This window comes from Crotalus tigris, unplaced genomic scaffold (genome assembly GCF_016545835.1).
Source record: "Crotalus tigris isolate CLP2741 ecotype Arizona unplaced genomic scaffold, ASM1654583v1 scf7180000019021.11574027:1482141, whole genome shotgun sequence".
Taxonomy (NCBI): domain Eukaryota; kingdom Metazoa; phylum Chordata; class Lepidosauria; order Squamata; family Viperidae; genus Crotalus; species Crotalus tigris.
This window is the reverse complement of record NW_024097333.1, coordinates 342,433-357,817: the sequence shown is the minus strand read 5'-3', so window position 1 is coordinate 357,817 and position 15,385 is coordinate 342,433. Positions and strand designations below refer to the sequence as shown.

The 15,385-nt window shown below is 42.9% G+C and overlaps 1 protein-coding gene across 6 annotated transcripts; it reads right to left on the bottom strand.

Moving 5' to 3' along the window:
* Window positions 1-2,393: 2,393 nt before the first annotated feature.
* Window positions 2,394-11,697, bottom strand: LOC120314911. Of its 6 annotated transcripts, XM_039358477.1 has the most exons (4): window positions 11,683-11,697; window positions 9,415-9,715; window positions 5,356-5,559; window positions 2,394-5,217 (listed from the first exon to the last, which is right to left on the bottom strand). In XM_039358477.1, the coding sequence occupies exon 4, from the start codon at window positions 5,179-5,181 to the stop codon at window positions 3,454-3,456; it is 1,728 nt and encodes a 575-aa protein (XP_039214411.1). In that variant the 5' UTR covers window positions 5,182-5,217; window positions 5,356-5,559; window positions 9,415-9,715; window positions 11,683-11,697; the 3' UTR covers window positions 2,394-3,453. The 6 variants fall into 6 exon arrangements, with proteins under 6 accessions (XP_039214411.1, XP_039214410.1, XP_039214412.1 ...); XM_039358476.1 differs by lacking the exon at window positions 11,683-11,697 and having other exon boundaries at window positions 9,415-10,176; XM_039358478.1 differs by lacking the exons at window positions 9,415-9,715; window positions 11,683-11,697 and adding an exon at window positions 8,339-8,392.
* Window positions 11,698-15,385: the final 3,688 nt, after the last annotated feature.

The following is a 15,385-nucleotide window of genomic DNA, read 5'->3' as shown; positions in this document are numbered from 1 at the left end:
GTGGAAATACTTCTGCTGTAAAGGATTCTAACACAAAAAGCCAGCATTTCCGTTGGTTTCCTTCTTCCCTCCCTTGCGGGTCCTACAGAGAAAAGTCATCTAAGCAGAAACGATCAAGTGTATTTATTGTGAGGACTCAAAACCAGCTTGCAAATCCACCGACACCTTAGTCAGTTACCTTGTGTTCATAAGCACCCATAAAACCTGGTATAGATACTCCTACCCTGCTTGTACGTACATTTAACCCAATCAGATTACAGTGAGGAGTTTGCATTCACAGGTTAAACTTGATTTGTGGTCCTCTTGGGAGTGCTTTTTATGGTTTTTGCATTTATTTTATGTAAAGCCACATAAATAGGTTTAGTCAATAACTGAGTTAGCAAAATGGTACACACACGACATATGAGAATCAATGCAGAAAGGATTAACCATCCTACAGTAACCATTACTGGCTGCTTAAAACACAGTGATGTGTTTTAAAGCTTCTGAACCAGCTTCTTAACTAATACACATTCTTTTAACAGGCCCACTGCCTTCCAAATGTATAAAATGAGCGAGGAGGATACAGAATTGAATACAGAATATCAGAATTGGAAGGAATCTCGGAGGGCCTACACAAATTCCAGACAAATGGCTGCCCAATTTCTTTTTGGACACCTCTAGTGATGGAGCACCTACAACTTCTGGAGAAAAAACCGTTCCACTGATTAATTGTTCTCACTGTCCGGAAATTCTTTCTTAATTCTAGGCTGGATCTCTTCTTGACCAGTTTCCATCTGTTGTTTCTCCTGCCTTCAGTTGCTTTGGAGAATAGCTTGACTCCCTCTTCTTTGGGGCAGCCCCTGAGATACTGGAACCCTGCTATCCTGTCCCCCCTCGTCCTTCTCTTCATTAAACTAGACATACCCAATTCCATCTTCGTATGTTTTAGCCTCCAGGCCCCTAATCATCTTTGTTGTTCTTCTCTGCACACTTTCCAGAGTCTCAGCATCTTTTTTTGTATCCTGGTGACCAGAACTGGACACCACATTCCAAGTGTGGTCTGACCAGTGCAGTATTAAAGCAATACTAGCACTTCTTGTGATCTTGAAACTGTCCCTCTCTTGATGCAGCTTAGGGCTGCGTTGGCTTTTTTGGCAGCTGCCGCACACGGCTGGCTCATACTACTGAAGCGGTTGTCCACTAGGACTCCCAGATCCCTCTCACAGTTACTACTGCTGAGTCAGGTATCGCTTTTTCTATACCTGTGCATTTAGTTTTTCTTGCCTTGGTGTAAAACCTGATTTTTCTCGCTACTGAATTGCATTTTGTTAGCTTAGGGGCCAGTGTTCAAGTCTTTCAACTTCTTTCTGAATTTTGAAGCCTATTTCTGAAGCGCTGACTGTTCTTAACAGCTCGGTGTCATCTGCAAATTTGATGAGTTCTCCTTCTACTCTCTCATCTAAATTGTTATCGAGGTGTTGAAGAATGCTGGGCCTAAGGCAGACTCCTGGGGTACACCACCGCATACTTCTCTCCATAAAGATGTAGTTCTGTTGAGGACTACACGCTGAATGTGGTTTGCCAGCCAGTTACAGATCCATCTGGCGGTGATGCTGTCTATCCCACATTTTTCTATATAATCAATAAGTAAGTAACTATTTTGTCACAATGGATTATAGTTATAAACTAAGCTATTTGGAATGCCTGAAATTAACTTTTCACTGATGGGCTTTTCAAGCTTGGTGGCTTTTGCTGTATTCCTAAAGGCTGATGTTAAACATGAATGAAAATGTTTTTTTTCTTTTGCTATAAAGTTTGCACTGCAATCAGCAAAATGTTCCATTTGTGATTTTCTCCAAGTATGTAATACAACTTCAGTTAACTGCTGATGACCATTGTTACAATTTCATTTTTTAAAATACTTTTGCCTCTAATTTTTTTCCACCTTCCATCTAAGCCACTTTTCCCTCTCGCTCTTCTTTCTAGGTTTATTCTGGACGTTAACTTTCCCTCTTCATGGAGGGCTTGTGGAAAATCACTCTAAACCTTTGGATGATTTAAATCAAGACATTAATTTCAGTGTTGCTAATCTCTACATTTCACAGATTTTTAGTATCTATGAATATTAACATCTGTGGAGAAGCAAGAAATGGGGATCGGAGCACTTTAAATTCAAATACCGTATTTTCCGGCGTATAAGGCGACTGGGCGTCTAAGATGACCCCCAACTTCGGCGCTGATTTCCATGCCTAGAAAGTCGTCTTATACGCCGGAAAATACGGGTACTTAATTGCAACTGATTTTGTAATGAGCTTATTTATTTAAATCTATATTTAGACTACTTTACTAATTTGGTGAATAAAGGACAATTTTAAAAAAGTAAAACTATGCCTACTTTTCTCTTTCTTTTATTTTGGAAAGTTGCACTTGTTGCAACTTCTTCTGATTCATTTTGAGGATTTGACTAGTGATTAAATGACCTCTCCTAGTCTTCAGCCAGTAAAATCAGTCCTGCACTGCAGAATGCTTGAGCCCAGGCCTGATATTGTGGTTGAGTACCTTGTCATTTTATTAAAGGGATTCTTCATTAATAATGTTCCCTACTGATACTCACACAAGGTCCATCATACGGCACTGGGAATCTTCTCTCTGGGTTTGATGGGTTTCTAAAGAGATTCAGAGCGTTGGTGGTTCACCCGTATCCTCTATTTTGTCTTGCTCGGCTTAGTTGCTCAGATGTTCTTTGAATGAGAGGCATTCTATAACTTTTGGCCAATTATTTAGCTCATAAACCAGAAATTGACTTTCTAAGCCAGATGTGGCTGTTGCCTTTGCTATATTTCTCCAGAGGCAAAAAGAGGGGGGGGGGAAATGGGGTTTTCTTGCCCTAAAGCCCCTTCAAACTGTTTTTCAAGGAAGCACTCACTGGTAAAATAACCTAAAGGGTTTTTATGCATCAGTGCAGCTGTTAAGGAGTTAAAAGCTCTAGCTTGGAAATGGACTGAAATCTCATCTCACGAAAGACTGATATTTTTTCAGATCTTATTAAACCTTTACAGCAGGCAGAAGATCACAGGTTGCAGAACATCTTGTTCTGTGCTAGTCTGTGAGCGTGCCAACTTCATGACATAGCAAACTGCCTTCAAAAGTAAAAATAATTTGAAAAAATGTTTTTCCCTTCCATTTTGCTATCAGTCCCAAACCTGATTCAATGAAAAGATTTCTGAGTCAGTAATGAGGTTAAAGACCAAAACAGAACAACTGTAACTGGTACTTCTAAGTATAGATGATACCCTAAAGATCTACTGTGTGCAGATGGTACACCCCAAAAGACAAATAGTCTTTTTCTGTGGTGTGCATGTACGTGTCTCTTTAGAGCAAAGCATGCACAAAAATGTTTCCAACAGTTATTTTTAAAATCAAATGGTAGGCCTTTCAAGCAGGTCCTTTCCTTGACCTCCTGGCTTTGTATCAACGAAAAGAAGCGCTCCATTCCATATTTACACTGTGGGAGGGAATTGCGAAGAAGAACTGTGCAATTTTTAACAATTCTGAATAGCATTCAATGGCTTTAGCCTTCAGGAAGTATTTGGTCCACTTCTGATGTGAAAGCAGATGCTGGAACTCTTCTTCATCGCTGGAAGCTTCCACAAATTTTTTCAAATTGTTGAACTGATCAAAGCACTTGATATCATCAACCTCTACACCCTTTTCAATTAAATAGGTTATACATGCTTCCACGTCACCCCAGCTTGGTGTCTCGCTTAGGGCCATCCAGGCGAAGCAGGAGAACTCCTGCAGAGACGCCATCCACATCTCCAGGTAGTCTATGCAGTTGCTGTAGAGGCGATGCACCGCATCGGAGAAGGCGTCGCATTCTGCCTCCAGCCCCTCCTTGCGCTTGTCCGCAAGCATCCCCTTCACCGTCAGGGACATGAAGTTTTGAGCTCTTCGGTCAAGCAGGATGGTGTGCACGGAGTCCAGCGTCCTCATCACTTCCACGATGGAGTTGTTTTCCCGTTCCATCTCTTCGATGTGTAAGTGGAAGGCGTTCATCAGCGAGTGCATGTGCCAAAGGTAGAGCTCGCTGAACTCGTGCTCAAAGAAGCTCCTGAGCACGGTGGGCGGGTTGCTCTGGCCCAAGAAGAAGGACTTCAAGGCCGAGTGCATCTGGAGCAGCTTTGTGATGCCCGGGAACAAGGACAGCCACCGGGTCTTGCTGTGGGAGAGCAGCCGTTTGTACTCCACCTCCACAAACTCACAGTACTCTTGCAGGGACTCGGTCCGCACTGCGTATATGTGGAAGTACTGGTAGATCTTCAGAACGATGTTCTCTATGTCCACCTCCAGGGCGTCTGCTCCGTGGTGGATGCAGTTGTGCAAAACGTGGGCCGGGCAGTACACCCCAATCAAAGTCTCTCTCTGGAGGGCTCTCCTCAACCTGGCGAACACAGTCCTCGCCTCCTCGTCTTGCCGAAGTTCACCAAACATGGTGTTGCAGTTGTCCCCTGCAAAGGCCACGCATTTCTGGAGCAATCCGTGTTTCTTAAGAGTTTTGACGAGGTAGTCCGAAATGGCGTCGGCCGTCTCGGTGGGCGTTTCCTGAAGTTCCAGCAGTTTGGTCTTCAAGCCGCCGTTCCTGTAGTCGTAATATTGGATGAGCACCGGGACCATTTTCACGGCCCGGTGATTGCTGTCGTCTATAGCCACCCCACAGAAAGGGATGCCGCTGTCTTCCAGGGCCTTCAGGTCAAGGCTGACTGCATGCTGGGCAAGCACCGAGTTCTCAAGAGCTTCTGTCCTGGTCCGGGTGTGGGAAAACTTTTGTGCTGTCTCTGCATCAGGGAATATTTTTCTCAACAACTCAGATGTACGCCCTGTTGTTTTGTAGCTGTTGCAGTTTGGGATAGTGTGCAAGGATAGAGTGCTGTCCGCTGCAGCAAGCGCATCCTCTGCTTTCGTGCCCGGAGTCACCAAAAATTCAGTCAGCTTTGCAGACCAACTGTCTCCTCCAAGGGCTTTTTTGTGCTTTTCAGAGGACATGTGATACTCCAGATCACTGGCACCTTTATGTGCCACGGACACAAATGTGCCAGCTTTGCAAACCAAGCACTCTGCTTCATAGTCGTCTCTACCTTTACGAAAATGAGGATATTTCTGCTTCAGTTTTTCAGTAAAGACACATTTCCGTTTAGGCATTTTCTGTTCTTCAGTGTGGCTCTGCGTCTGGGAATACTGCAGCAACAAAGTACAAGAACAGATTCAGGACAGGTAGATAAACTCTAAGCATTCAATCAATATATTCTATTTCATCTTCAATTATTTATTCCACACACATTATGTTAATAATTAGAAATAAATTATTTTTCTTACCAAAACTGGTAAAGGCTGAAGGATGCAGTTTATTCAAGTTTAAGTCTAGCGGTTGTCTTATTTTTCATATTCAATGTCCAGAGACATTCTTGAGACACTGTGCTCCTCAGCTTATTCTGATCAGTTTCGATTTTGAAGAAATGTCTTTTTGTTCTTGTTGCTGTCACCTAAATAGTTACAAACTGCAACAGAGCTTTCACATATCTAGGGGAATAGAAGACAGATATGGTTCTCTAGTAACAGGAAGTGTACCTTATTACTTTTTTTTTGGTGAATGGACCTCATTAGAGGTTGAGTCTAAAATAGTGTTAGATAGTTTCTGTCAAGCATATTTTAGGAATCCAACTATTGTCTTAACATTGTATTTATTATATGTGAACATAGTATGGGTTATGTTATCCCGGTTTAGAGTCAACTATGTTGCATAAAGCAAGGCAGTGTCCTACACTAGTTCAAGGAAAATTCACTTCTATAGGGAGTGTGATTATACATGCACAGTTGTGGATTGCCTTCTAAAGGGGGCTGTGGTTGTGTAAGGAGACTGCATTTGAGGCCTTTCTCAGATAACAAGCATGCATTCATCCCAGACTCATACCAACTTCTTCATAAAGAAAACCAAGTTAAGTGATAAGTCACATTAAACCAAAAGGGTGCTCAAATGTCTTCCCTACAATATTTGTATAAAATCATGAGTAACTCAGAAAAAGTACACAAGGAGATTCTCTAGACAGCACATCATTAATCTGTGGAATTCGTTGCCACAAAATGTGAAGCTGAATACATTAATGAAAGAGGGTCTATCAAGGACTATTGCAATTGAGGAGTGTTACTAAGAGATCCCAGGGTCATGAGAATAGTGGGGGGAGGGGAGGAAGGGACACCCCCCCCCCCAAGGCCATATGAAGAACCAAAACTGCCTTGGCCAATTCAGCACAGCAACTCCTGTGACTGGTAACCATGGAACCCTGGGAATAATCTGATGCCAGGTTAATCAAATGACACAAATATTGCTAAATGGTCCAGTTGTGTTCTCAGGTCACCCTTACTTGCTCCTCAACCCATCTTAAAATGTTCGTGGGGGGGGGAAAGAGGTTTCCTTGTGAGAAAAATCTTCCCTTTTCCTGCAACAGCTGTTTGGAATTGAAGTTAGGGAAAGCTGGGTCAAGCCCAGAGCTCAAGGTCCAGAAAATGCTGAATAAAGAGTCCCTGATAATTACACCAAATATTTTGGTTTTATAGAGCTAGGAGGAGTGGATTCTGCACCAGAACAGGAGCCACAAATACAGGCTTTTCTTCTGCTACTTCTGTTGGGCACCCCCCCCCCCAAAACGCCATCATCTTTTATTCCAGGGCAAAAGGTGAATTCCAGACATAATCAAACTGAGATTTTAGTTACTATATCTATGAGGCAGGGAAAAAAAACAGAAAAGCAAAGAAGGTGATGTCAGTGAAGAATATTTTGTTTGAATGGAGTGCAGGGAGCTTTCTCTTGCCCCGCTCTGAAAGTTAAATTTTTCAGCACAAATCTGCTCACATTAACAAATTCTGATCCGTTTGGCACCTCTGTGAACTTTTTCTTTGCTGTACTAGCAAGTGCATATATATTGGGCTATACATTTTATATCCTATCTGTTGAATCTTCCACTTGGTTTCCCTCGCTAAAGCATATGGTGGAACTGTTTCAATAAACACATCTTAAACTTAGCACTACCTAACTCTGGGATCTGGCTGGAAACTGACTTAAGATACTCTACCCAAAAACCACAGACCAGAACCAAGCCACCCACCCACTCTTACGCTAGATATCAAGATACCACCTTTTATTGCTAACATGGTTGTGGACACAAGCAGACACTGCACGTGCAGTCATGGAGAAAAACATTTAGTTAAACCCTGGACCTTTCTCAGTCAAATGCCTATTTTCCCAATGAATATGCCTGTGTGTGATCATTTTATTAGGATTTATTGTCTGCTTCTCTACCAAAAAATAAAAAAAAATAGTACTCAGAACTACTTAGTTAAAACTATCCAATGAAGCACAATATGCATTGTTTTTCTTAAAGTTTGTTCCACGCCTTCAACCCTTTCTTTTGAACTCTACCACACTCCTTCCAGCTTGTCCTCTTTTTTTTTTTTTTTTGGTTTTGGGGCTGAGTGGGTTCTTCCCTATTGATCCGCTGTACATCAAAGAGCTTTTGAGATGTTTTACAACAGTATTATTGCCTATACTCTCAATCAACAATAAATTAACGCGACAATGGGCAACCACATCAAACAGAAAAAAAAAAAAGATAAAGGGAAGGGAAGCCATATCTGGGTGCAAAGTCCAGACCATCGAACAATGATACAGGGCTGTCTGTATTCTGTTTGCTGGCCACTTAGCGGCTGGCTAGATTCTTGCAAGCTAGTTATGGCAGTCCCACACATCCAGGCACTCCGAAAGAGGGTGTCCCCCTAGCCGAACCCCTGCATTTGTTAACCTCACCTCACAGAAGGCAGGTACTCAGAGAAAGCTCCTGGAACTGAACTCTCACGCATCCACACATTCACACGCATAAGCCTGGATGGAGGAAAATTCCATGCAGCTCCGGGGAGGTGGTGGTGATGGGGGGTGGGGGGTGGAAGAGGGGAAGTAAAACAAGATCCGGCTGATGATTCGCCATCTTGCTGATCCTCCCACTCCAAGCCACCACAAATAGCTGCATGGTACAGAATGCAGTTGAAAGGAGGGTGGGGGGTGGGGAGCCACCACCTTGGAGTGAGTTTGCACAAGTATATTTATATAATCCTGCAGTTGCTGTTGTCAGAGCAGGTGAGATATTCTGTTTGGAAAACCAACATGCGCACATGAGTTTCTTTTCTGGATGCATGCCCTACAGCGAATCTGGAACTAATGGTGAGAGGTTGGGTTTCTAAGGCCCCCTAAATAAACAACAACAACAAAAAATATTGACTGTCTCCCTTTGCCCTTTTTCATTCTTACTTGGCTCAGTCTGCCAGATGCATTGCACAACAGGTTCCCATCCCCTTCAGTCTCAGAAACTGCACGCCCTACGTCAGCTAAGCACTGCCCTAAACCAGTGTTTCTCAACCTTGACCATTTTAAGGCATGTGGACTTCAACTCCCAGAATTCCACAGCCAGCATTGCTGGCGGTGGAATTCTGGGAGTTGAAGTCCACATGCCTTAAAATGGTCAAGGTTGAGAAACACTGCCCTAAACCCAGTCTGTACATTGCATTTAGGCATCTGACACCATATACATTTGTGCAGGCATGCTGATTTGTAAACCGCGATTTAAGGTTCATAGGAACATAATTTTACTATTTATTTAACAGACAAGGATAAAAACACTTGGTGGCTTAATTGGAAGTGTGATTCAGTATCTGAATTTAGATACCCTGGACGCCCCACTACGGTTCACTTGGTTTTAGTTCGGTATTTTGGAAGCTGTGGTTCCTGGCTGACTGTAGTATAATTTATAAAGGGAGGTGTGGCGAAATTTTGTGCAAACTCAGAATTGTCTGCAACTTCATCCCCCTAACGCCAGCCACTTTAATCTTCTGTAAGTTCTATCATCTCCAGTAACTTCCATCTGACACGGCTGCCCTAGCCTTCTTAGGACTCAGACAGCTAAAAAGGCAGAGCTTTTCATGACAGTGGAAAAGTACAAGTACTGAGTCATTTTTTTCTGCTGCTGTTTCTTCTGTCTCTTTGCAGCTACATTCCACCACCTCTGAGCTGCAATCGCTATGAAATATCAAGCTGGATAAAATAAGAAATGATAAAACTGAAGACGGAAAACATAAAACAGTAAAATCGTCATAGTGAGAAAAAATCATGGGTAAATCTAAAGTGAGATTTCTAAGGGAGGCCATTCCAGAAGATGGGAGTCCACCTCGGAAAACTCTCTCTCTTTTACCCTCCCAAATGGAGGGGACTAAAAGCATATCCGTGCAGAAACCAGTATTTGCAAACAGTGGTCTGAAAATCCTTCGGAGCCCAATCCAGGAGAGGCCCTAAAAGTAAAACAGCATTTTGAATTGAAGCCAGAAACTTACCGGCAGTCAAGGAAGCACTCACAGTTTGGGTGTCTGAAGCAGCTTCTCCCCGTCCACGTGAAGCAGCATTCGTCAAGTTTCTGTGTAATCTTCAGGGGCATCTCCATGTAAAGCACATGGCGGTGATCTGATCATAAGGCCCTGGTCCGGCTCCATATAAAGGTGCAACTGCTGCACCAGTTAGAGGGGCAAAGGACTCCAGCCATGGCCTCCACCATGCATCCAGCAGGATTCCCAGTCGGAGGACTTGCTGACAGTGGACTTCTCACCCAAAGTTAAGACTGGAGCACACAGATGGTCTCTAAACAAAATGTGCATCTGGTTAATATTTACCTTCAGCCTATTTCATCCCACCGAGACCTCAAGACACCAGATGAAGCCTTCTACAGTCTATCTGGAAACCGTAGAGGTAGAAATATTGCTACTGATGATAATAGCCTTCAAACCAAACAGCTATCCTGTTAAGTAGGGGTGAGAGTGCTCAATCTTGCAGGAGCCTCCCCCCCCAGGATAATCTCATCTCCCTCCCCATGGATACCCACTTACCACAGGCAAGAACAGACCTGCACTAAAGACCTAATCTCCAACTGTCATGTGAGAACCATAGGTGCATCATGGTGGATGGTGTCAAAAACTGTTCCAAAGTAGGACTTGGGAAAAATGTTATCAATGGTTAGAGACAGGTTAGAACTTGAAGGATTTAATATTTTAGAATAGATGCCTGATTTTTAATCGAGTTCTAAATAACATTTTGATGATAAGATTACTTTTCCTGGTTTACTGATTTTCATTTGTTACTTTTGATTGTTAGGATTTTTTTTTTTTTGAGATTTTATTAGTAGAGTTTACTTAATAGATCAATGTATTTGTTTACTAATTGCTTTTAATATGTTACAGTTTAAGCTTTGTTAAAAATGGTTGAATATATTTACTTATTATTATGATCCAGACGGTTGCTTGTTTGTTGAAATATGTGACTGTACCTATCCTTATTTTACCCTAATTCCTTATTTCCTTCCTCTCCCCCTTTCCTTTTACCCCTCCCTTTACCATACTTGTATTGTTCCTATTTTTCCTCACCTATATAAATTTAATAAAATTTTGTTTAAAAAAAAGTTCCAAAGTAGGGCTCCTCCACCCCCTTCTTGATCCCAATGAAGGTCATCCACCATCATTGGAGACGGAAGGAGGAATTGGAAGAACAATGAAGTGGATGAAGGAAAAGACATCAGTCTTCATAAGCCCCAGTATATTCCCTCAGTGCCATGGTATACAGGTAGTCCTCCACTTACGACCACAATTGAGCCCAACATTTATGTTGCTACGTGAGAAATTTGTTAAGCGAGTCTCGCCCCATTTTAGGACTTTTCCTGCCTCATTTGCTAAGTGAATCACTGAAGTTGTTAAATGAGTAACCCGGTTGTTAAGTGAATCTGGCTCCCCCATTGACTTGGCTTGTCAGAAAGTCACAAAAGGGGATCGCGTGACTCCGGGACACTGCAATGGTCATAAATGTGAGTCATCGGTCAAGCGTCCAAATGTACATCACGTGACCATGGGGATGCTACAACGGTCATAAGCGTGGGAAATGGTCCTAAAATGTTCAGGGCCGTTGTAACGTTGAACGGTCACTAAATGAACTGTTGTAAGTCGAGGACTACCTGTATAGGTCAGTGTTTCCCAAACTTGACAATTTTAAGGCATGTGGACTTCAACTCCCAGAATTCCACAGCCAGCAGTGCTGGCTGTGGAATTCTGGGAGTTGAAGTCCACATGCCTTAAAATTGTCAAGTTTGGGAAACACTGGTATAGGTCCTTCAAAAAGGCCTACACTTGAAACATCAGAGGCCTCAACCAGAGAAATAAGAATTTACCTCACCAAGAGAATGATATAATAATACTGTAAAGGTGCTTGTGAGAACCGGGGTGCCTTGACCCATAAAAAATATTGCCTAGAGAGACCTGGAAAAGTTGGAGCAGAGGGTTGGACTAGATGACCTCCAAGATCCCTTCCAACTCAAACAGGAGACCCTTTCTGGACACATGGCTGTCTCCAGTCTCTTCTTAAATCTCTTCCAGCCCTCCCCCTTTTTTTAAAAAATAACCTTTAGCTTATCCAGGTCAACTAAAGAACTTCCCTGCATTCGAAAATACAAATAAACCCAACAAAAATGGGCGGCCAGCCAGCAGGTTTTCCCCATGTTGTGTTCACACAACCAGTACATAATGGAAACTCGGGCCTATCGGGACTAACGGAGATATACCAACCCTGCCGAAATACGTAACAAAAATGTCTCCTCGCACATTGTGAAGAAAGCCATTTTCGTGCAAAAATCCCCTCAGAAAACCCCGAAAGGGAGCAGCAGGGAGTGGGAAAACAACATAGAAGAGCTTTTGCGCATGCGCGTTGCGGCCCTGCGGCATCCGGAACCTTCCCAGCTGCCTAGAACTGGTTTGAGCTGGCTAGAACCGGCCGCTCCTGCTCCCCCCTCCCTTCGCCTGGCAGAGCGGACGTTGCTGCGACATAATCGCCTCTCATCCCTCCCAGGTCTTTCGCTCACGGTATCCCTCCGCGCCGCGTCAGCTCCGCCCACCCTCCCTTTCTCTCAACGTTAACATGGCGCCCGTGCCGACAGTGCAGAAAATGGCCGCCGAGCTTCTTCGTCCGACTGAAAGGGGGGCTTTTGCTCCGCCCTTTTGGTTGCTCCCCCCCCATTCCCGGGTCGGATTTCTATCCTGATATTGCATTTAGATAAATGCGGTGCCTAATCAGGACTCAAACAGGCATTGGAGGACAAAGCAACTAAAAGAATTAAGGAAATGCAATTTCAGATGCATAGGATTTAATGTGCGGGGGGGGGGGAAGAGAGTGGGAGAGGACATGTAGGCTATATTTCCACAATGCAACGTGCTTTTACCTTATTAAGCATGCTTTGCAAACTCACAGGGAGGGCAGATGGTGGGTCAAATCCTGGTGAGGTCCTTGATTGACAATTCCCTGGCTGGTCTACCTTGCAGGGCTGATCTGGGGAGAAACATGGACACTGCAGTACAGCATTGTACCTCAAAAGAACAATGCCGTATAAACTCTGTTTTAAAATCAAAATAAAAGCTGACCTAAACCCCTACAGTGGCATTTGGGAACCAGCAGTAGTAGCCTTTTGCAACTTAAATTTGGGACACTTTCTGTAGCTAGGTTATAGAGAAATTATCGTATTCTAGCTTAGAAAACAAATACGTAATTTGCTCCAATCTTCCAGCAGACAAGGCCTCTCACAGTTTAGGTACAGGTAGTCCTTAACTTACAACCACAATTGAGCCCAAAATTTATTTTTACTAAGTGAGAAATTTGTTAAGTGAGTTTTACCTCATTTTATGACTTTGCTTGCCACATTTGTTAAGTTAGTAACACGGTTGTTAAGTGAATCTGGTTTCCCCATTGACTTTGCTTGTTGCAAAAGGGGCTCACATGACCCAGGGACACTGTGTGAGTCAGTTGTCAAGCATCATAAATGCGAGTCAGTTGTCAAGCATCCAAATGTAAATCAAGTGACCATGGGGATGTTGCAACGGTCATAAGTGTGAAAAACGGTCATAAGTCACTTTTTCAGTGCTGTTGTAACTTTGAATGGTCACTAAATGAGCTGTTGTTTTGCATTATAAATTGCATTATAAATTACCTACTGAGGCAGAATATAGGAACAATCTTGCATAATTTTTCCTAAATTGTTTTATATTGACAAGGTTCAGCAAATTATAGTGGGAGGGGGTAAACAGCACAAGGAATAATACGGAATTTTAACAATATTTTGGGGAACATATTAGTTGGGAGACGGAAATACGAATTAACCAACTAATCAACAAATCCTAGCAATAGAGAGCCTTTGTATACAAGGCACTATTTTCTCTGACGTAGGGGGTGGAAGGACCTGCAAATTCCAGGGTGTGAGATGTCCAGCTATAAATACTGGCTCGAGCCCGTCCGTTGTTAGAGCTGCAGGGAGGCTAAGATAGGGAGGGTGGATTTGCGGAAAGGATAACTAGATTTTTAAAAAGGAAATTAAACAGCCTAAAATTCTTAGACAAGGGATAGCTAAGGATATTTTTTAGCGAATGAAGAGGATTTTACTCAGTTGTAATATTAGAATTAACAGCTGTTTACTGCTTAAGAAGTACAGGCAGCCTAGGCGTTCTAATTTAAACCAGAAAATAAGATTGGAAAAAAATACCTTTAAAATATGAAGGACAAATTACTACAAAAGGGCTTTATTTATTTTTTAAAAATGCCCTCAAATCTGAACTCGAGAAAACTTGAAAAGATAAGAAAAACCTGCTCAAGACTTCGATGAAAGATCAAGAAAATGGAAGATAGAAAACAAAGATATAATGGAAGAGGATAGACATTTTAAAAAGCGCTTGAATGTTCAGATTAATTTGAAGATTAGCTTTAGCAGGAAAAGTAGCTTGAATGTGACCTCTGCTTCAAGCAGGTGATAAAGAAAGAACAAAACAAAAAAACCCCAAAGGGTTTTCTTTTTAAAAAAGAAGTGGCAACAAAGATACTCTTGATTTAAGAAAAAAAGCTTGAGTCTTGTTGCTGAAGTAGGAAAGCAAAGACAGAAGACTTCCACAGAAGCAAGGCTTAGAAGAGAGAAGGGTAGAAGGCAACTTAGAAGATGAAGAGAGAAGGAAAAGACGGGTGGGGAAAAAAGAAGCAAGGATTTCAGCTAACGAAGTAGAAAAATTAGCGAAGAGGAAGGCAAAAAAAGGACTTAAAGCATTATAAATCACCCAATACTTGGCTCAGCTCTGGTTTTAACTTTAGCTATGGCTGTGGCAATGGTGAGCCAAAAATGGCTTTAGAAGGGCGTTTGGTGCATTGGTTTCATTGCATTATGTTGCAATACGCTCAGGTGTGTATTGGTCAGGATGCTGTTAAAAGCAGTTGGAGAGAAGACGCCAAAAGACTTTCTTTTTTAAAAAAAAAAGCTGGCGTGAACGAAAAAGGTGGCCTTTGGTATCTTTGGAAGCTAGGAAGTCGGTAGACACCCCCCCCAACCAGGAGCCAATCCATTGGTGAAGCAGGAAAGGGGAAAAAAAGCAGGAAAAAAAAGCAAGTAGAAGAGGTCCTGGGAAGATGACCCTTAGATGCTTCTAGGACAACCAAGAATCCTTTGTAGGGGAGCCATGAAGAGGGAAAGAAAGAAAGACGACCATAAAAGTCCGCCTGTAGTTGGTAACCGTCTCATTCTCTTCTGGCGACGTCGTCTTTATTTTAGGGCTGCGCTGCTGGTAACTGGGTTTGTTCTTAGAGGCTGTGGGGGAGGGATGTTGGTCTCTCTCTTTACAGGTGTGCTTAGTCGAGTCGGCTGTTTGCTGGGAAGCTAATGGGCAGTCTTCGCAAGCCAACCAGTCAGCGGTTCCTGTGGTTAAAAGTAGCCATTTTTTCCCCTGTTTGCTCTTTCTCCCCCCCTCCTCCCCCAAGAAAAGAGTAGCTAGCATCCAGTGAGGCTGTGTAAATCCTCCCCAGAAAGGGTGAGTTGAAATCCTGGTGGGAGCGACAGCATTGCAAGGTAGCGGTATTAAAAAAAAAAAAAGGGTGAGAATTGTGTTTGATTTGTGATTGTAGCCATTTTGCGGGTGGGGAGCTGTGCTGGGTGGAGGGGGGCGGGCATTGTTGCAATGTTGTTGAGATTTTGTCCCTTCAGGTGTATGTAGAGCCAGAGGGATCCACCCAAGTTCCGGTGTGTTTCATAAGGAAAAAAAAATGCAAAGGAAGTGACTTGAGGATGGCTTGATAACTCCAGTGTAAACAAGCAAAGGAAGGAACATAATGAACCAGGCGTGGCTGATGAACAACTTGATGGCTGCTTGGCATCTGTAGTGGGGCAGGAACTGCGCAGGACCATAAGTCCAACCTCTTTGGTGTAACCACTTTTTTTCCCCCCCTGTGGTGGGTTTAAGTATGGGA